Consider the following 21,115-nt stretch of genomic DNA (forward strand, 5'->3'; position numbering starts at 1 on the left):
TGAGAAAGATACTGGCTCAATCTAGTCATAAGATGAATTGTAAGCTGTTTCAAAGTCATGAAATACTTTAACATTTTTCTTAGAAAAATTAATAATATAAATAAGATGAATAGAATTTAACTTTCATAACATTGTCGACTATTAATTAACGAGATAGCAGTGCGATAGTTTGTATTAAGTTTATAATGATGTAACAATGCAAATTGATTTTGGTTACTTCGGCATTTATTTATGTACCGTATTTGCACAAACTGTACTTAGCATAATGGTGTCCATGTGTATCACCGGTCTTTTAGTATTTTAAAATAGTGAAGTATTCATGAAGTATGTGATCTCATTTCATGTAAGAGTATCAGATTGTCTGCGTCGTCTCATCTCCGTTACAGTATTTGTTATATGTATCACTCACTGCGGTTCTTGTCTTGTGCAATCCTTATGATTTATTATACATTCCAGTAAACTTCGTTCTCGATATTGTAGTTATGAGATTTTGATTTAGCAAGCTATATAGTTTTCTTAGGCGTGAATATGGTTTGTCTAAATGTCGTTCTATGTATTCTTGTGAGTATGTTTGGTTCCTTGGCTGCCCTGTAACATGTAAATATAGTCTCAAACGTAGACTGAACGGAACTACCGAAGTGTGCACGCGATCATTGTGTGACTGAATGTACACTGTACATTTTAATATGTTATGATAATATTATTTCAATTAAGAGTTAACAAATAATGTAAGTAGAATCCATTAACCATTGCCAAAATTTATCAGTACTTTTATTATAATATTGTTGTTTTTTATTTACATATTTCTTAAATTATTTTATTATTTATTTGGGACCAAATTAATTTGTTATGAACTTATTTTTATGTATTTGGGTGTGTGTTTTAAAAAAAGGATTTATTATTTATAATTTAATAAACAAACCAAAGTCAAGCATCATATTGTTTTTTAATGTTATTTTCTGTGTGAGTATAATGTATTATGTGAGATGATGATAAAAATATAATCTGCAGTGTAGTACGACTTTTTTATTGCCTATACGAGGCTGTGCAATATTAACTAAAGAAAGCGGCTCCTTATAGAAAGAATTTTATTATGTTTACAACTTTTGATCAACAATCAAAAGTTGTCAACAAATTACTTGCATAATAAAAGAATTTAGTAATGAGATAACGCACGTTATATATCTCATTTAACCCCAAAAGTTACGTGTAGGTTAAACCTAAGATTAATATGCTTAGCAAAATTTGATTATTTTAAATATTCCGTAGTACTGCATCAGAATGAAATATTGACGACTCACCATACAACAAAACAAAACGTGATGTGTTGTATTTAGACGCCTTTTGAAGCTGTCAATAGTATTAGCCGATAAATAAATGGCTACTGCATTTAGGAATTAATTATGACTATATTTCATCGGCTCTTGACTGTTCATGTATGTATATGTACGTATGTACGTATCAGTTACGTATCAACGTGATATAATTTTCCTACATTTATTTTTAACATAATTAATATTGTATTCATAATAAGAAAGTATAATATACTTATTATGAATTTTTTATTTATAAGGTTTCAATTCAAAACAATTGATTCTCATTTATTTTACAGTAATCAAATACAAAGAAACTAAAAAAAATAACACTGAATTGCAAGACACTACAATATATAAATTTATTCATATCTTTTATTCAAATCAAGTGGTTATTTCAAATAAAAGATATTATTCAAAAGAGAAAAAAAGCTATGTTTAGCTCTTTAATTCAGTAAATATTAGTTTTTCACTAATAATATCACATAGGAATAGATTAGGGATAATATTTTTTCTATGATAGTACCTTGATAATGAATGTGTGGAATAAAAATTACTTATGGTATCCAATTATTAATTTACTTTATTTTTAGGCTTTTTGTTTCGTTTCCTTTTCTTGATTTTTTTCTTAGGCGGTGCTTCACTATTGTTTTCATTATCGCTGCCATAACTAACTCTAACAAAAGCTCCAGGTTGCCTTTTATGTGCTATAGATACTTTTTCAGCAGGTTCATCATCAGATTGCTCACTGTTATTTATATCTTCAGCTTCTTCACTATGTTCTCCATTATCAGAGTTGTCTTCTTTTTTAATTAAATGGTTTTGTCGGTTTAATGTTACACATGTAAGTCTACAACCAGCATTAGTAGAACATATTTCCGATAATTTAGAATCATTTTCTGACCAGACTTTTAGCTCTCCAGCACTTGATGCTGAATATAATACTTCATTTTCATAGTGTAAACATTTAACACGTTGTTTGTGAGCTTGGTATGTAAGAGCTTGTGAGTCGGAGACATTTAATGCAATTATGTTACCATTATCCAAACCCACATATAACTTATCATCAGTGATCCATTGAACTGAAGTAGGTTTTGAATTACATGTAATATGCTTTTCAACACCTGCCTTACTTATTGTCCACACATCAACACATTGTTGATAAATTAGTGAGAATCTGTCACCACCTGGCGAGAACCTGATTTCTGTTGGCATAGATATACCCTTACTAGACAGATTAATTGTAAAAGCTGGACGACCTTTAATCAAATTCCAAGTTCTTAGAGTTTTGTCACCCCCAATACTAAGTGCCAACTTATCTGATGGGTGAATAGCAATTGCAGTTACTGGTTGCCCTGAAACAAAGTGTGGTTATATATTATAATAACAAATCAAAATTAATCCAAAATAAGGCAGTAGGCTTGCCACTTGTCAAATTGGATTGCAAATATTACTACATTGCAAAATGTGGGTATGACAAGTATTGTGTTGACCTCAACATCACATTTGACTACTCCATGTGGCATAACAGTTGTGGAGGTATGTAGTTGATATGGTTTTATTAAAATTTAGAAAGGAAATTATTTGCACTGTGTATGATAACTACGATATAATAAAAATAATGAAATGGTGCTCCAGCCTGTGCTGGGCATAAATGGCATGACATATTTTTTATACCACATTGATGGTAAACAACCATACGTCCCATCTGATGGTAAACAGTTACCATAACCTATGGACGACAAACAAAATTGAACTAGAAATCAGTCTCAATAGTTTTCTGAGGAATGAAGCAATGAGTTAACAATACTAACAACTGTCTTCCCCCCGTCCTCCCCTATGGTTAACAATACTAACAACTGTCTTCCCCCCCCCCCCCCCGTCCTCCCCTATGGTTAATGTATATATTATTGAATATAATTTTAGAAAATAATATACAATAACTAGATAATATAGTATTAATATATACTATAGTTAAGCAAGTAAGCAAATTATAAAAACAGTAACAATTCAAATTATGATACCTCCATGAGCTTTTTTCCATATTTTTTCAATCTGCCAATTTCCAGTTCGGGTTACAATAATGTTTCCATCGTCACTACCAGTCAAGAGATGAGTACCACTATTTGTAAAGGCTACTGTATTTATTGTACCATCGTGGTTCATAAGTACTGTATGCTCTTTACGAGTCTTCAAGTCTATAACAACAACTTTATCATCAGTGCCCCCTGAAGCCAAAAACTTTTCAGATAAAGAGACACACCGCACTGAAGATGTATGTGATTGTGTTGCAAAGGTCTGTTTCAGTTTAGATTCCTGTAAAACATTTTCATAGTATTTTAAATACCTTTATTATATTTCAATTTCTTCGCTACATAATTTAATAACAGATTTAGTTCTATCAATGAGAATATACTATTTATTTATATAGTATACTATTCTATAGAACTTAAAATATTTATGAAGTCATAATAGAATTTTTCAATTGACTAGAAACTGAAGGTAATGTTTTGAACAAAGACAATATTTTTATGAAGCCTTGACTGCTTTTGATTTCTATGAAAGATTTTAAAATTTAAGGCAAATTTTAAAATCTTTCATAGAAATCAATTATATTGCGATAAAATTAAACGACTTGACATTTACTATTACTGTTACTTACTGTTGGTTCTGAAAATATTGAGTATCCTAGTAAGAAGCCTTCATAAGTTCCCACAACTAATTCATCCATGACTGAATAATGTATGATATATGAAACTATTCAGTGCAATGCTTTTTAACCCATCACATTGACTTTATAACTTAAAGCGAAACATAACCTTACAACATAACCTAATTTTTTTGTTCTGTTGACAGATCAGAAAAACTTTTTTTTTATTCAGGAAAGGCAAAGGGAACTTTCGCTATACAGCCATATTAGTTTATTTTTCTTAATAATAAATAATCGATGTAGTTTGTCATTTAAAAATAACCGTAAAATACAATTTTATAAACAGATGGCGTAGCTAAATGCAGTAACTTCTGGTATACTTATTTTACTCTTGAGCAGTAATTAATAGTTAGTAACTATAAATATTATGTGTTGTATACACACGTACATAGTATTAGGAATTTTAATCTCTTTTGAAATATTAATTTATATTGTTTTAACATAATGAGTGAAGCTGCTGCTTTTAAAGATATACTTATATAGGAAAGTTAACAAGGGCTTTGTTTATCTATAATAACTATTCGACATAAAAACAATTGTATATTCCTGTCTTTATCTATGCCTACGTTAAACAAAAGTTAAATAAAATATTTATAAACTAGCTACTCGCCCCGGCTTCGCACAGGTGTACATGTATTATATATATAAACCTTCCTCTTGAATCATTCTGTCTACTAAAAAACTGCTTCAAATTCAAAATCCGTTGCGTAGTTTTAAAGATTTAAGCGTACATAAGGGCAGACAACGACAGCAACTTTTTTTTATAATATGTAAAGATGATAATTGCATATGTATCTATTAAGTATTTAAAAAAAATTGTAATATAATTGAAGAAACTTCGTGTAACACTACAATAAAATGACGGTAAACAATGACAATTTGTAACTACTACCCGACAAAGACATTCTGTTTATCCATTACGCTAAGGGAACTGTGCCCATAATGACAATATTTGACAGTTGACAGTTCAAGTCAGAACAGAAAAGAAGCTTCCATTCTTGTAGAAAATATTTTTGTCCAAACTATTGGATGGATACATTTGTAATTTAAATTTTAGCTAGATATTATAATCTATTTTTTCTAATAGTTAGTCTGAACATAATAATCATTCTGGTGAGTACATGTTTTTAATAATAATAATTCGGCATGCTGAATGTCGCTATCGATCCTCAATATGCTCGTAGTTATATGCTTTAGTGTTTGTTTATTTTCTAATAGGATTCCCAAAAGAGGACTTATTTGGACATCTACAAGATGGATTTGGCGGAGACCATGAAGAGTGTATTGGCAAAGAGTACGGGTGGTTCAAGCAGTGCCGCGGGCACCTCCGGTTCGTCTACTCCACACGGCGCCGAGGGATATGTCACCGAGAAATTATATATGTTATTACAACTGTACCTTCAAAATAAGGGCTGGAGTCCCAGTATAGAACTGTTACAGTGTTTTAGTGACCTCAAAGAGTCCTCAATGCTTCCCAGTGCAGCTTATTTGCAGTAAGTTCATATCAATTTATTTATTACCATTCTTTAATACATATGTGGTTATATAAAAATATATTTAAAAGAGGATTTATCTGCTATTATCATAAACTAATATTAGTCAAGAAAGTTTTAATAATCACACTACTAAAATTGTAACACTTGATACTTTTAATGTAGGCATTATAAAAAAAATGTTTTTTAGAATGATGGCATCACGGGTAGGTTTAGATACTCAAGGAAGACTGATACTTCGTGAAAATGGCAAGATAATATTACCATATGAGCATTTTGCTAATGCAGTTATGTTGAAACATATGAATGGACCCCATGGTCTCCACCTTGGATTGGAAGCTACAGTCAGAGCAGTAAGTAATTGTAATATTTTTGTGTTGTCTTTGGATTAAATTATATTCTTAGATTTGGATTATATTCCATTTAATTCTTAAAGTATTTACTTGGTAACAGTTTTAATATAAATTGAGGACAATTCTTTAGACAAAAATGGAGAAACAGATACATGTATGTATAAGGCGATTATTACATTATCAAACTTATTGGTTCAAAGCTTAAAGTAATATAGCCAAAACAATTTTTGTATCTTAGTAGCTCTTAACTACATAGCTCTAATGACAGTTATTTTTGTAGCCTCTTCACGACAGGCATATCAAGTCTATATTTGAAATCTTAGTAACCTTCTGAAATAACATAAAGTTTCTATCCAATTTCAAATGTTATTAATTATTACTACTGAACCCATAAGCAAGTAATCTGATGTATGTGATAACATTTTAAATTGGATAGAAACATTCTCTACATGCTTAAAAACACTACTGTTTAACCATAGGTACCTCTAGAGTTGTTACCTTTTTAACAACTAAAATATCTCTATACCCCTTTTATTAATGTATTATATATGCCTATTTGTTATAATAATATACTTTCAGAATTGTTATCAGATAATCAGAGGCAAAATCAATTGTCAGTAGAGATTATTGTAGTAAATGCAATACTTGACATACCCACATATTGATGGTAACACTACAAGCCAATGTTGTGGGTGTGAACCCTACTAGTCTTTCATTAACTGTTTATTTCTTATTGTTGTTTCTTCCATCACAGTATCTATCAGACATATAAATAGTCATAGAAAGGTTTTTATTTATGTCAGTAAGATTTGAACTAAAAATAAGTCAGGGTAATATTATTATATACCAATTAATATACAATGAAATTTATTCTTACACAGGTTGTAGAATCATATACAATAGGAAGAGAACAATTTGGAATGGAGAAGGAGTTCATAGTGGAAGTGGTACAAAACTGTCCTAATCCAGCTTGTCGTTATTACAAAAACCAATTGGAAATGACACAAAAGACTATACAACAGCATCTATCTCAACAACCTACATATATCCCAGGTAATATTCTTATATCCAGGTAATATACTACCTAACAATGCATGTGATTTACCAAATCTTACAGTTCATAAGTGGTAAGAAATTAATTATTTCATTAAGTTACCAAGTAGCTGTTAACTAACATATTAAGTTGATAGTTGTTAATTAAATGGTGGAAATTTTTTAATATTGGTACAGTAGTTTTATTTCATAAGTAGTTGGCCTACCTAGATTCATGTAATATTGTAGGTATACTGTCCTGGTTTGATATATAAAATATTTTCTAAATATATATAAAAAAAGAATAAGAAAAACAATGATTGTCTTTTATTCAATCAATATAATTTAGTCTATTTATAATTATATGTTTCATGTTATTCTCTAAATAACTTGAAGCAAACTTCTCAGATGCTGGTGCTTCCAATCTATCTGACAGCCAGGCTGTGGAGCGCCTGCTCAGAGGTTCAGCTTTGGCGCAAGACTATCAGTTGCCCATTGCGCCACACCTAGCTGCTCTTAGTGAGTTATTGTGTAAAAATCATCCCTACAATTTTTCCTTTTAATAATAGTAATATGAAATTTATTATTAATAAGAGGAATAGGTAAAATAGAGTAATAGAGATTATAAGATATTGGTAAAGTCATATTAATGATATTAAAATTCCTTTTGATCTAAAACATTAATAATTAGAGACATCATTGACATGATTATGAAGTATTAAAAAACCGAATTTTATGTAAATACTTATTCTTGTTGTTTATGTTGTAGATATAAAATAATGTCAGTAAATTAATATAATGTCAGTAATTTTATAAAACCATTGTGTTACCGCAGCGAGTTTGACCGGGGAGAAATCAGAGCGTCGTGCACAAGACAAATTGACGCAGCATCAGCAGATGTTACTGCAGCACCAGAATAGGTCACTAGGTCACCAATCATCAATGGACAAGTATAGCCACTCTCAGCAACGCTCTTCCAGCTCATCACAATCGGCCGTTGATTCCAAGTCAAAACATCATTATACAGATGAGCACAAACTCACAGATTTTTTGAGGTAAGCAGTTATTATTAAGAATTCTGTAATATGCATTATATTTCAAATTTCAATAATCTAATTGTCATATTATGTTATTTATGTCATATCATACTACCCAGTATTGAACAGTATGCAATTATAGCTGATTGATAGTTGCTTCTTTTTGTCCTTAGTGTTAATGAAATTATAATTTTTACTCATTTTAAAAATAGTTAATTGTCTGAATGCGCATGTTCCGTTGCTAAAATTAATATTTGTATCACTAATATTGACAGGGCGAACTTGGAGAGCTTAGAATCACTGTCGGGCGCCGGCAGCGCCAGTAGTGGCTTACACGGCGAGCGGGGGGCGAATGCGGGTTCAGGGGCCCAGGGGGCTGGGGGTACGGGCACGCCAGGGACGGGAACGGGCGCGGGGGGCGGTGCGGGCGGCCAGGAGCGAGTGGTGCGGGCGTTTGCAGAGCTGGCGCGCAACCTGCAGCGCATGCGGCCCTGCGTGCGACCCGCCATGTGCAAGCCCTACGGGAAGCAGAGTGAGCAGCTGCAGAAGAGTGAGTATTACTGCTCTGTGGTTTTACTTTTATCGTTTGATAAAAATCTGCACCAACACTCTCTGTTCTGGTTCAACATGGAACTTTACTCCATGTAAATATGGTGGTCTCGCGTGTTAGCACTGCCTTACCTCCGATAATTGTTGGTTCGATTCCTTACCCTATAGAAGCATTTGTATACACGAGTAGGAAAGTGAGTTGTTTGTTTTGGTCGGGTCGATTCCTATGTATATTAGCTGACTGTCGTCTGCGTCACATTTTCCCCAAGCTTTTGCAATTTTTTTCATTACATCTCCGTTCCTATTGGTCGTAGCTTGATGTTATATAACCTATGACAGACAAAATATATATAAAAATAACGTTGCTTTCTCTTAGTAAAAGATTTTTTTAAATCAATCAAGAATATCTAGAGATCGCCCTCTACAACTATGTTTTTATAATATTTATATAGATACACTAAAAATAAAAGTATTTATATAAGATATCAAAATACAAGCCTTACTTAGTTTGGGTCTAGATAACGTTGGTGTTGTCCGGGGTTGCTAAAAATATTTAAAGTAATGGACAATATTGAAGCTAATTGACATGAGAGGATGACCCTGTATTAAAAAATCACTCCAATAATAAATAATATTGTATTTGAATGTGTTTCCAGAAAACCATACCATCATACATTGAAAGAATGTGTAATCGTTTTGATTAAAATATAATTATTGTCCAAAAGGCTGAATGGAGACCTTTTCAATATTTTGTTATAGATATGTTTCTTTTCTTTCTTTTTAAATCAATATAGAATGAACTATAATATCCCATATCAAACACACAAAAAAATACTGTAGTAGCTTTAATGTAATTGTGAATCTTTCAGTTTTATTGGACACTATTCAGTTGGTGCAGTCGCTACGTAGTTATTTACCACCACCGCACATTCAAGTCACGTCATGGAAGAACGACGATAAACTTCGGTGAGTAAGTTTGAATTTTGAAGTGTGTATAATAAACACATCATGAAATATAAGATTACATCAATCTTATGATATTGTAGTGAACATAACAGTTCACGTACCCACATTTTGCTGAATGTATACATATTTAAAAGTAACATGGCAAGTGGCTCTTTTTCTCGATATAATTTATACATTTTGTAAAATTACGTATATTATATAATTTATACATTTTGTAAACATACGATAATAGTATTAATTTCGTTAATTATTGTAATTTTTTATCGTCGGAGAGTTTTTCAGATATAAAAATGTCGACACGCACATTTGGCTAGCATGGATCTCACGACCTTAGATCTTGGAATGTCGGGGTAGTAAATCACTAGACCGCAATGCTCTCAGAACTTTTGATCAAAATTTAGTAGTAGCACTAAATTTATCTTGGCACTCGATATTATTTATTTATAGTTTTTAATTTTAATTTAAAAGACCACAAATATCCTAATATTTTTTTAAAATCTTGTAACATAAGTGTGGCATGCCCTGTATTGACCTTATGATTTCTTTGGGTTTTGTCTCATGTTTCAGTGAATAAAGTAAGTATAAAGGGTAAACGGGTTGCTGTATCTACCAATCTGTAATGTGCACGGTACCAATAACAATTCTATTGACACAAAATGTTTTGAAGTTCAAACAACATGGAGGAACTGGAGAGCCGCAAGATTGTGAGCGGCAACTAGCCCGTGGACTGCGCCCGCTCGCTCCTCACACTTGTTCCGCCGCTGCCGCCCTGCCGCCAACACTTCTTCCCGCCATACACACATACGGTATACGTATAACTTCAGACAGGGGTTAGTTGGAGGCAATGCAAAACATTGTGAAGGTGTACGAAACTTTATACGAATATCTTTCTCCAAGAAATATCGTCAAAATATGAAATTAAACATTGGATTGTTAGTACACCTAAATACCCATCTGTTTGGTATGACATAAATTATTAATGTATTTTGACTATAGCTCCTTATAAAGTTTGTTCAGTTTTTATGAATAGTCTAATGTACTTATGTGCTTTATGTGTGACCCTGTACTGAGAATTCCTTTTATATTTAATTTGTACTCTATGAAACAAAATTGTTAGAACCATAACTATAACTGGATAAATGTTTCTTTATACAAACTATTTATACAAATTATTATTTTTATACATTTTAATTTTTATACAGTTTTATATATAAAATATTGAAATGAATTTCAATTGATACTATACAACGGCGGGTATTTATTGCTGTAGAAATACGTAAATTGGGCAGCGATGTTTATATGATATAACCCAATGATGTACATAATATGTATAACAATTTAGCACAAATTGAGTGTGCATCTTTTACAATGTTTCCTCTCTGGTATTTTGTTTTTTTTTACAAATTTTGTTACCTTATTTGTTGGTGTTTGTTGCGTCTTTACACTTTTGTCATACCTCGGTTTTTCAATAGATGCCTTATTTACTTTGTTACATTTCGTACGTTTCTCTTATTGTGTTTATAATTTTTAATGATTTAGTATGTAAGAATTACAACAGTTATTACAATTTTATGATTCGTCCTAGTTAATACAATAAGTTCATTCTCGGTTTATTGTCGTAAGTGCATTATTTACACTGTGATAGAAGTGTAATAGGTGTAGGCCTGAGCAAAGTCTTGACATGAATGTAAAATAAGTACATAAATTATTTAGTAGTGGAGTCGCGTTACGCGTTTATGTCTACGACATCATTGAATACGCCTCTTGTATGCACAAGTAATAACAGATTTTATACATAAAGTTTATAGAGCATTCAACATAGTATCATAATTTATAGGTTTTCAATGTTTTAGTATAATAATTGATCAGTCTTTGCAATTTTTTTCTGTTTTTAGTTTATTTAACAATAACACACACTTTTAAAAAAGAAAATAATCAGCCAAATATAATAAAAAGTAACCAATCATTTATTAATTTCTCCTAATACGTACATACAAGTACATGATTTTTTAGTTATTGACGTAGTACCATTTGAATAAGAAATTTAATTAATTAGCCTTTATAATAAGAAAACTCGAGTTTATGCGTAGGTAGCATAACTTCGATGTTTATTGAAATATTAAATCAAGTGTTGAATGCCCTAGGTGCAGATTCTATAAGGAATATTCAATGATGTAACTGGTTTTACTTAAAGACCAGTTAATTAGGTATTGAAAATGAAATGTACACAATTAATCAACTTTCATCGCCACATCTTGTCTCGAAATATAGGAAGGTTAGTATCTTATTGAAGACTGCAAATTTTTTCACGTCGTCTTAGCTAATGTTGCCTGTGAATGTATTAAATTAGGCTCGGTAAGTTGTGTAAGGGAATGCACATTGAGATGTTTTTTCTGAATTAACATTTTTTTTACTGATACATTTGTCTAATGCATAGAAATTATTTATTGCGATTACATAATAGTTTAAGGATATCTCAATGTGCAGAGTGTGGTCTAAAAATTCTATAGTCGAGTCGTTATTATGGTGCCGACTGACTCCTAGCTCTCAATCACAAATTTATTGGCATAAAAAGAAGTGATTTTATTAATCGAAATTAGTTATCTCATTAATTTAATTATTAAGATTTTGTTTTTTTTTATTTCAGTCGTTATTATAATAATGCCTCGATTAAAATGTTTAGTCGTTATTATGATCATAATGTTTCGTCCCAAAATGTGTAGGGTAATGAATACATGCAATATACTCCGAAAGTTAATATATTATTTTTAAAATAGTGATTCATATGTGAAATGCTATTTATTGATTATCATTCCATTCATTTAATTCTAATTTTAGGCCTTTTTACATTTTGTTACATAATAGGGAAACAAAATAAATGTCAACACTGGGCAGTATGGAACATTAAGCTCAGCTTGACTTCAGTAGGACTCATCTTTATCATGAAAGTCATTGAATAAATATTGTTCTCGAATACAAGCTCAGTATTATTAAAATTTTATATTTCGTAGCCAATGTATTTATGTGTGTAACAGTAGTTCTTGTTAGAGACTATATATTTTATCTACCGTAAAACCTAAGAATAAGAATTCACATCCAGACGCGAAAGTGAAAAATGTTTTATTCCCTAGTCTTTTTCTATTGTTAAGTAAAAACTACATTAGCACATTTTTTGTGGAATAAAGGCCAGAGTTGGGGATTTTTGAGGCAGCTTGTAATCATTCTATTTTGAATCGCTATTGTACGTACACATATTTTTGTTGTTAACATAAATAGTCTCTACTACTGTTTATGGTATGGTGTCTTGTGTCTAGGGACGAAACATGATATGATCGTATTGCGAATACAAGTCGCTATAAATTTCCAAATTATCACTTTGGAATAATAAATTACATATTATGTAAGTGCAATAATTAGGCAAAGCCTACTTTAAATTATTTTTTTTGTATTTTAGTACTATAATTCTAAATTATGATATAAAATTATAAATCGCATCGCATGGAGGGCGTGTTAGGTTGTAACGTAATATTCTGACTGTGTTGTGGATTTGACCCTGTTCATTGATTGTTGTATAAACATCACATTCTGTTTGACTATTGTCAAGTAATGTTAAGATCATGTGAGCAGCTTATTAATGCATTAGGTATATCTTAACTTATAAGAAATGTATGTATTTGGTATTGGTAGACTTTATAGTGTCATTTTGCTATTACAGTATCCAAATATTGATACGAGGCTATTTATGTTTTCAAAAATAACAATTCACTTAGTGTTAAGTTCATAAAACTGTCAATAATCTACTCTCGACGAAGTATTATAAATTTCCTAAAAGAATCTCTCTGTATTAGAATAAGCTTTCTAGTCAAAAATGGATTAGCTATGTTTTTTTTTTATAATCGGAATCTTTTTTTTAGATATTGATAAACGTGTCTACAATTCGTAAGCATGCACATAAATTGAAAAATGATCTCAAAATTACAAGATGTCAAATCTAATTTGTGATTAGTTACAATATGGCTAACCTCGAAATATGTATATTGAAAGCGCTAATTTTGAACAAATATCTACAATATTTTAAATATTTATTACATTATCATATTACCTTCATTGTAGTGAGTAGTGACATGTTATTTTGTAAACAAATATATATAATTGTGAACGCTACATTAAATACTTAATCACTATAATAAATATTACTTCAAAATATGGTGAATAACTCCGTTAGTAAGGTTTAATTTCGTCTTATTTTACCAAATTCACTCGTTGTCTTTGGGAAAGTAGACGAAAAACATGAATTTCACAGATTGTATCATCTAAAGATACAGGTTCTACAGCAATTTATTGATTGTAAAAATATTGGCCTTGCCATTTAACTTATTTGCCGAAATGATTATATATTATATTATCAATTATTATTTGAATTTGTAAAAGTGGTAATATAGTGAATCAAGGAAGCAGTGCTTAGAAATAAATATATGATTCAATATTTATTGTTTTTTTTTATAGCGATAATAAAATTAGAAGCTAAGCTACCCAAGCTGAATTATATAACTTTAAAAAGGTTTATTTGGTAACGTCATTAATATCATTCTTTCATATTTTTATTCTTTCCGTATTCCAGCATGCTTAAATAATTAATAAAAAATAATAATTTTTATTACTTGATAATGGAATGGTGCCTCGCCTGTGCGAACGGTTTATGCCGGCTCCAGTGGAGGATATTGAATGAGTCAGGTCAGTTAGCTTATCGTGTTAAATTCACTGGGATCTTACGATGACTTCTAAGGGAGCGTGGAGGATAACCTAACAGGATACATTGCTAGCTATAGTGTCATCAGTCTACATTACTAACAATTCCGTTCCCCCGTGATTACTATTAACTTTGTCCACTTGCTGTAAATGGATAACATTGCCCATACGTTTCTGCTCGGAATATTGAATCCGGCTAGGCCTATATCTACGTTACAGTACCTTTATATCTACATTTGGCAAATAGTGATACTATTTATTCATGTAGACATGCTGCCATTTCAAAGATGCTTTAGTCATTTAAAATCCACCAAACGTATGTCGCCTAAATGAAAGACAATCACTTCTTTTCTACAGTAATCCGGATTTGAGGATTTTTTTATTATAGATATATAATCTCGTATGTGTAATTTAATAAACAAATATGAAGTGTTATCTCACCTGTAAACTGAATGTCCAATGGCCTTTATTATATATAGAATATAAAACAATATAATAACCATAGGATACGAGGATACAGAACAAACAAGGTGAATAAAGAATTTTTGAAATATTAATTAAAACATGACCCGTGCGTTGTGCAAATTTTAATAACAAAGTTACTTGTTTACATTATTATTTTCTATATATATTTATTATTTAGAGATCGAGTAACACAGATTAAAACTATTTTCTTTAATAATGAAATGAAGTAAAAACCTGTATTATGTATGTAGGTACATAAAGTTAAAAACTTTTAAACATATCTATTTCATATTATTTCTATATTTTGCCACATCAATATTATAATTACATTGACTATTTTAAATATTTCTGAATAAAGTTTACAATGTTTTAAAAATAATGAAATCTCCAATAGTAGGTACTGCGTCCATTTTGATTTGCGATTTTCAGTCGTAATTTATAGGAATTATAATAATAATACTTTATATCTAGAAGTAGACACACTTGTGTTATAGCAACATAAGACGTCTTCACGCGGGGCCATATTAATTTAATGAAGTAGTGTGCAAATGAAAAGGTAGATTGGTATTATGTACAGTCAGCAAATTCAATTTTAATTTTACTTAAGGTCAATATTTTTGCCATTCAGGTGTTTATAATGTATTAATAACACGTATGTAATAAAGGCAGAATCTATTCTGATACAAAATTCCTTTACTTCTTAATTTTAATCAAATAGCAAAGTATTGATTCTTTAAATAGTATGTTTAAAGACTTAAACTAAATTAAAAATATTGCTTTAAATATCATCACGCATTGACCACGCTGTCACCATAGTATTTTTATGAAGCTAAGCTGTGTACACAGCGAGAATATAAATAATTTACTGACAATATGTGTCTGTAAAAAGATGATTTTTTATTGCAGTGGCTCTTGGGACCTATCTACTACATACGTAGCAAATCGTAAAATTTTTCATTTTGGAGTCAAAATGTAGAACTCAAAAGGAATAAAACACTAACTGCTTATAAATTTAATCTGAAATTGTATTAAATACTGCTTTGATTCTACAAGTAATAATCCCAGACCACAATACGAGAGATAAGTGATATTCGGTATGTACATATCCCATATATATATATTACAAAAGATTTGGTGTTACATTAATTGTATCATAAACATGTATTTAAACAGCGATATCTTGAACATCGACGCGACATTTGGCACGAACATCAATACTCTACAATATTGTAATACTATTTTGATAAGACATTTAAAAACGTATATCGACATTAGGACCGATATTAAAATCTAATATTGACACGGATGCATGATAGCAATTATAGAATAATATTCTTACTTTATAATGAAACAAAAAGTAAGTCACAATATTTAAATAGAAGATATTAAACTATATATAATGTTAATAGAACATAATTTAGGTTCGACAGCTTTTTTCACTCTACCGTCGTTTTCAGAAGCACTTTTAAGATAATTTCTGCGTGCCTCAGCTACAGGACACTGGTATAAAAGGTCGTAAAAATACCAAACGATTGCCATAGAAGAAAGTAGTAGTGAAAGAAGATAGACCTATGAGAGGCTAATCTGTCGAGTTGAAGTGTAGATTTTTTTTAAATGCATGGGTAATGTAAGAAAATCTAAAAACAAGTTGCTAGATAATGGCATTTTAAAATCGACCCTATTATCAATAAATATTAAACAGCATATAATTGTACATTATATTGTTGATTAAATTGAGGCATAAATACGTATAAATTGGTGAAACAGTGAATATTTACAGTGCAATACATATTGATTTGATAGAGTTAATATTCGATATCAGGTATGCGTTCATACTCTTTTAGCGTATCAAATAATATTCAATATTTTATAATTTTTGTCTTATATTAACTATAATTCTTTAGCTTCGAAAATAATTCTATTTAAAAAGCCTCTTTTAAATGAATATTAGGATGACGCAAGGGCGTTTTACAATTTCTGAACCCATTATAATCGTGAACGTGCTTCTTGTAGGGAATGAGAGCAGACCGCTCTAACGACTAATTTATTTTGTTACTCAAGTAACAATATTTTTGTCAACTCGTTATTTGGCAGTTTGTATTCACAAAAAAATCCTTAAAATATTATTTTGAATAAGATTTATTTAAAAGAGCAACACGCAAGTTTTATGTGTTATGTCTGCGTTCTGAATGAGTGGTAGAATAAAATAATATGACAATTCAAAAGTGATTATATTAAGTTTATTTGAATATTTTTATTTTTGAATGTCATACAATATAAAAATATTTAATTAATAAAAACGTTAATACCTACTTATTCTATTTCCGACATGTGATACTTAATAATTAATTTGTATATAAAGAATTTACATATAATAAAAAAGTTTTAATATAAATAATACTTAACTGAATAAATATTGTTGTAACTATACCTAACTAGCGAGGTAGTCGAGCTGTAGTTGGATTTATAGTTTACACGTTTTGGTGGTAAATTGTTTACTAACCTATAAGATATATTTAGTCAGCAAAATTTTACGATACGATATTTTAAGAAGATTCTGTTATACAATGGCAATGTTCATATTATGTATAATATAAAAAAATCACATGACTGTAAACTCAAATGCAGTATAGACCCTAAATTTCTTGCATAGCGTTCTTATAGAGATAAACCATACGTTATTTTCGGACTTCGTCATTTGTAATCTTTATATCAATATTGTTGCGTCAAGACAAGTAAATAAAATCGTATTCTATTCTATTAAAAATTTAGAATGTATAGCAACTTTCAGTACGTATTTTTCATTTATTTATTAATGCGTGAGCTTGGTAGTTAGTTCTGCTTACTGCCACATTGGATTATATTATACCCAGTATAAGCATGTCAAGTGCTACGTTCAACACAACATTGACAGTAGATAATGTCTATATACCCACCCTATCTGCGATAACAGTCGTGACGGTATGTTTTCAAAAAGGCTTCTATTTATTACGCATTATTTATATTATTAACCGGGTCTTAATTCTTTATTAATCATAAAATTATTGGTGATAAGACACGATTAATAAAATAAATGATATGCTTCGATTTTTATTGGTTTATAAAAATGTATGTGTATGTGTAAAAATGTCTATATGATAACATAATAATGGTAAAATACTTTGATTTGATGGTCATACACAAAGTTTATAAAGACGTGGTAAACAGGGAATGTTTAAAAATGAGAGTTTCACGTGTGTGACTCGATAGGTTTGGGTGTGAACACGTAAACAGAGTCGTCGAGCCAGTAGTAGGCTTGCGCGAAGTCACCTTCGCAGAGGTAGGGGGTACGGGTCCACGAGGACAGTTGGAAGCCACATTCCCCCATGAACTCGACAAAAGAACTAAGCTGCTCTTCGAAATTCTCGCCTTGGATTGGAAGCCGCTCTTCTGGTTTATGGTCCGGAGTAACTGTAAATAAATAGTAGCTTTTTAATAATCTATTTAATTTGGTCGAATACCATAATAAACGGTAACTTAATTTAATCAACTTTCTGTTTTCAAATGTATTCTGCACTTTGAAGTAAACATTTTTTAGTTACGATTTTTGTAGTTTCGTAGTCAATCGATTATTTATGAAATTGAACGTGAATATAATGCAATTGAACCTATACAAGCCCAACTTCCAGCCAGGTAGATGGTAACGGCGAAATTATAACGAGTAGGCTTGCTGAACATCATCACAATTATATGAGTTCTAAAATATATATTATTATGTTAAAAGGTAGAAGTGGCAGTCGATTCTCTTTGCCTAACTCGTACGGGAACTGGAAGATTATAAATTAAACATTTTGAGAGAATACTTATTAGTATTACATTGTACCTATACATTTTCTATAATTTATTAATTATAGAAAATGTTTGTAACTCTTTCACGCAAAAATTACTAAACGGATTTTGATGAAACTTTATACTAATATAGCTTACATCAGAATAACACATTGATTATAACTTAAAAAGATATTACGTAAATTGGGTGAAATATGGCAAGTGTGCTGCTGACGAAGTTGCGCGGGTTACCTAGTTAAATAATAATAAAGTTAATTACCTTCTACATAAGGTTTGTATGGTAGTACGAGCGCCAGCATCAGAACACCGCCTGGGGCGAGGGCAGCCCGCGCTTGCTTTAGCATCGTCTTCGGCTTACTGCACCGGTCTAGAAGGTTTAGCATGCACACGCAATCGAACTGCTGCTCACGCCACCATTCTTCCGTATCCAGCAACCTGGAATGTATTGTTAGTTCTATGTTAGATTTTCTATTTCAACTGAATTGTGACAATGGATCAATTGAATTTTTAATTGATAGTTCAAATACTATAATTATCCCCAATCATGACAGCAATAGATATGGCTAAAAAAGAGTATATGCCAGTAGATAACGAAATAAAAGCTCAAAATAAACTGAACTATATCTTATAATAATAGTAGACTTCTAATATGAATATTAAAAGGTTTAGGAGCCGAAAGAGTCGTGTGGTGTAATTTGGTAAAAGGGCACTTTTAACTCATTTTTCGCGGTTTAACATGACGGTTTAACTCTCGCGCAATTGATCGCTTCGTGTATCTGGTATAATAAATAACAAAGCGGTATTTATTAGAACATAGTTTCTCAAATTTATGGTTTTAAATGTGGTACATGAAGCCCTAAGTTTTAGAAGCCCTGTACTAGGATTTTTAAATCCCCGTGAACGGTGAACCCCTTAAAAGTGACTAGCGGTACAACATATTAAAATAGAAGTACCTTTGTTATACGTGTAAGCTACTACTATTAGATTGTAAATGTCGCATACCATTACGGTTACTGGAATACCTTAAGTGGTCACTGTATTAAAAAATTAATAGTGTTATTTCATATAGAAATGCATGGCTTTTATAAGTTAATAATATTTCTTGTGGAAAAATTAAAACAAGGCAGTAATACTCACGTGTATCCTTTATTGCTTAGCGCTTTCCGCATACTCCCAGATATTTCAGTCGCGTACTTAATTGAATATAGATTAGCGAAGCGTCGGCTGACTTCGCCGTCACCAGCGCCAACGTCCACTAAAGTTTCTGCTGCATTGCCGGCCGTCTTTGCCGAGTGCAGCAACAACCGAGCCTGGGCTTCTGACAGCACGAACATTGAGCCACGCCCGAGCCACCTGAATGATAGAAATTGGTAATGCAAATATTGCAGTATATTAGTCCCTAATTATCGCAATACATGTGTAAACTTGTCTAACGTTTTCTATGTCTATTTTGAACCTATTATTTTAATTTCATCCGTATTAAACTGCTTATCAATAAGTAGACAGATAGTTGGCTATAGGCGATTCAGTTGATAACTACTAAAAGGGTTAACATAACATATTTACGGGGAAGTCGAAATAATTACCTCGCTTTATACAATGTACATGCAATAGGTTATTATTACCCGATCGTTTACAACCTAACTATTAATTTTCTTATCTAACTTAATTGTCCAAATAACAAAGCCGATACTTGAACCTCTAATTTCGAACGTAGCAACTTCCTTGAAAGCGATTTGTAAGCTAGTCGCGCGGGTCTCGGCAACAATAGCGCAATTATCCACTACCGTTGGTCGTGTGGTGGTGGCCGTTAGAAGGTAGATCGCGTCGGCCTGCAATTACCGGGGATAAAACATAAAGTACGCTGCGGGCACTGCAGCCCCGGCCCCGGCCCCGGCCCCGGCGCGGTGCTCGGCGTCTAGCGCTCGAGCGCAGCAAATTGTGCGCCGGCGGCATTGCACTGAGCTCGCGACGTCTTCATCGCGCCCCGGGCAGCCGGCGAAAGTGGATAATAAGTAGTAAATCCCGCTCTCATTAGTTGAGAGCGAACGTCGCAACGATCGATATGAATTCGTCTTCGCAGAGTAAAGGGATAATCGGTGCAAGGCTCGAGCTCTGTTATTAGCCGTAGTACCATATATCACGCGGTTGCATTATCCGCGGCCCCCGGCGTCCGCGTTGCAATTACTGCAGCACAAACTGCCCGGGCCATTCACTCATAGTACCCTATTAGGATAGCCTTATATGTGCACACAAACGTCAAGTTTTGGAAATTGTACTTCCTGTAGAATACAGTATGCAGTAATCTACTTCGTACGTCTAGAGCATATATCTATAGCAAGTCTCTCAGGAGGCTAGTTACATAGTCGACTGTGGAGATATTTGTCACAAACAAGTGTCATTATAGTGTGCGGATATCTCTCGGTCGGTGTCGCGCTGAGTGTCGCTAGCAGCTCGTTTGTGGACGGCGGGCGATGCGGATTGATTGCTTTATTGTCCCGGTGTCGGTGGCGCTGGAGACGCGTTATACATGATACATGAACCGGCCCCGCGTCCGTAACTAATAAACCCTGGCACCGCGTAATTGTCACTGGCTCGCTGCACGCCGCAGCGCTCCGCT

The 21,115-nt window shown here is 32.0% G+C and overlaps 3 protein-coding genes across 7 annotated transcripts in view; 1 reads left to right on the forward strand and 2 right to left on the reverse strand.

Annotated features, from left to right (window-relative positions):
* Positions 1–1,788: 1,788 nt before the first annotated feature.
* Positions 1,789–4,158, reverse strand: LOC131848242 (p21-activated protein kinase-interacting protein 1-like). Its single transcript, XM_059198035.1, has 3 exons — positions 3,976–4,158; positions 3,338–3,629; positions 1,789–2,668 (listed from the first exon to the last, which is right to left on the reverse strand). Exons 1-3 carry the CDS (start codon positions 4,042–4,044, stop codon positions 1,887–1,889), a joined length of 1,143 nt encoding a protein of 380 aa, XP_059054018.1. The 5' UTR covers positions 4,045–4,158; the 3' UTR covers positions 1,789–1,886.
* Positions 4,159–4,994: 836 nt separating this feature from the next.
* LOC131848250 (uncharacterized) lies at positions 4,995–13,939 on the forward strand. Of its 4 annotated transcripts, none has more exons than XM_059198045.1 (9): positions 4,995–5,136; positions 5,221–5,516; positions 5,707–5,869; positions 6,751–6,922; positions 7,298–7,420; positions 7,737–7,956; positions 8,214–8,488; positions 9,357–9,453; positions 10,121–13,939. In XM_059198045.1, the coding sequence occupies exons 2-9, from the start codon at positions 5,278–5,280 to the stop codon at positions 10,170–10,172; spliced, it is 1,341 nt and encodes a 446-aa protein (XP_059054028.1). In that variant the 5' UTR covers positions 4,995–5,136; positions 5,221–5,277; the 3' UTR covers positions 10,173–13,939. The 4 variants fall into 4 exon arrangements, with proteins under 4 accessions (XP_059054028.1, XP_059054030.1, XP_059054027.1 ...); XM_059198047.1 differs by having other exon boundaries at positions 5,242–5,516; positions 10,021–13,939; XM_059198044.1 differs by having other exon boundaries at positions 5,242–5,516.
* Positions 13,940–17,656: 3,717 nt separating this feature from the next.
* LOC131848045 (protein-L-histidine N-pros-methyltransferase) overlaps positions 17,657–21,115 on the reverse strand; it is a 63,391-nt gene continuing 59,932 nt past the window's right edge. For both annotated transcript variants that reach the window (XM_059197802.1, XM_059197801.1), the window contains 3 exons: positions 19,633–19,848; positions 18,755–18,930; positions 17,657–18,117 (listed from right to left, as the gene is read on the reverse strand). In XM_059197802.1, the coding sequence (XP_059053785.1) occupies positions 17,897–18,117; positions 18,755–18,930; positions 19,633–19,848 (613 nt within the window). In that variant the 3' untranslated portion in view covers positions 17,657–17,896. The remainder of the gene's footprint in view (positions 18,118–18,754; positions 18,931–19,632; positions 19,849–21,115) is intronic.

Source organism: Achroia grisella, unplaced genomic scaffold (assembly GCF_030625045.1).
Source record: "Achroia grisella isolate CSIRO2021 unplaced genomic scaffold, CSIRO_AGI_Agris_v1 utg546, whole genome shotgun sequence".
In the NCBI taxonomy this organism is placed as follows: Eukaryota; Metazoa; Arthropoda; class Insecta; order Lepidoptera; family Pyralidae; genus Achroia; species Achroia grisella.

Excerpts from the sequence above, each read along its gene's own strand:
- LOC131848242 (XM_059198035.1), bottom strand. The coding sequence starts at position 4,044 with ATGGATGAATTAGTTGTGGGAACTTATGAAGGCTTCTTACTAGGATAC. Across the intron at positions 3,630-3,975 it reads CAATATTTTCAGAACCAACA|GAATCTAAACTGAAACAGAC; the intron begins GTAAGTAACAGT and ends AATGTTTTACAG. Across the intron at positions 2,669-3,337 it reads ATGGAAAAAAGCTCATGGAG|GGCAACCAGTAACTGCAATT; the intron begins GTATCATAATTT and ends ACTTTGTTTCAG.
- LOC131848250 (XM_059198045.1), top strand. The coding sequence starts at position 5,278 with ATGGATTTGGCGGAGACCATGAAGAGTGTATTGGCAAAGAGTACGGGT. Across the intron at positions 5,517-5,706 it reads CCCAGTGCAGCTTATTTGCA|AATGATGGCATCACGGGTAG; the intron begins GTAAGTTCATAT and ends AATGTTTTTTAG. Across the intron at positions 7,957-8,213 it reads AAACTCACAGATTTTTTGAG|GGCGAACTTGGAGAGCTTAG; the intron begins GTAAGCAGTTAT and ends TAATATTGACAG.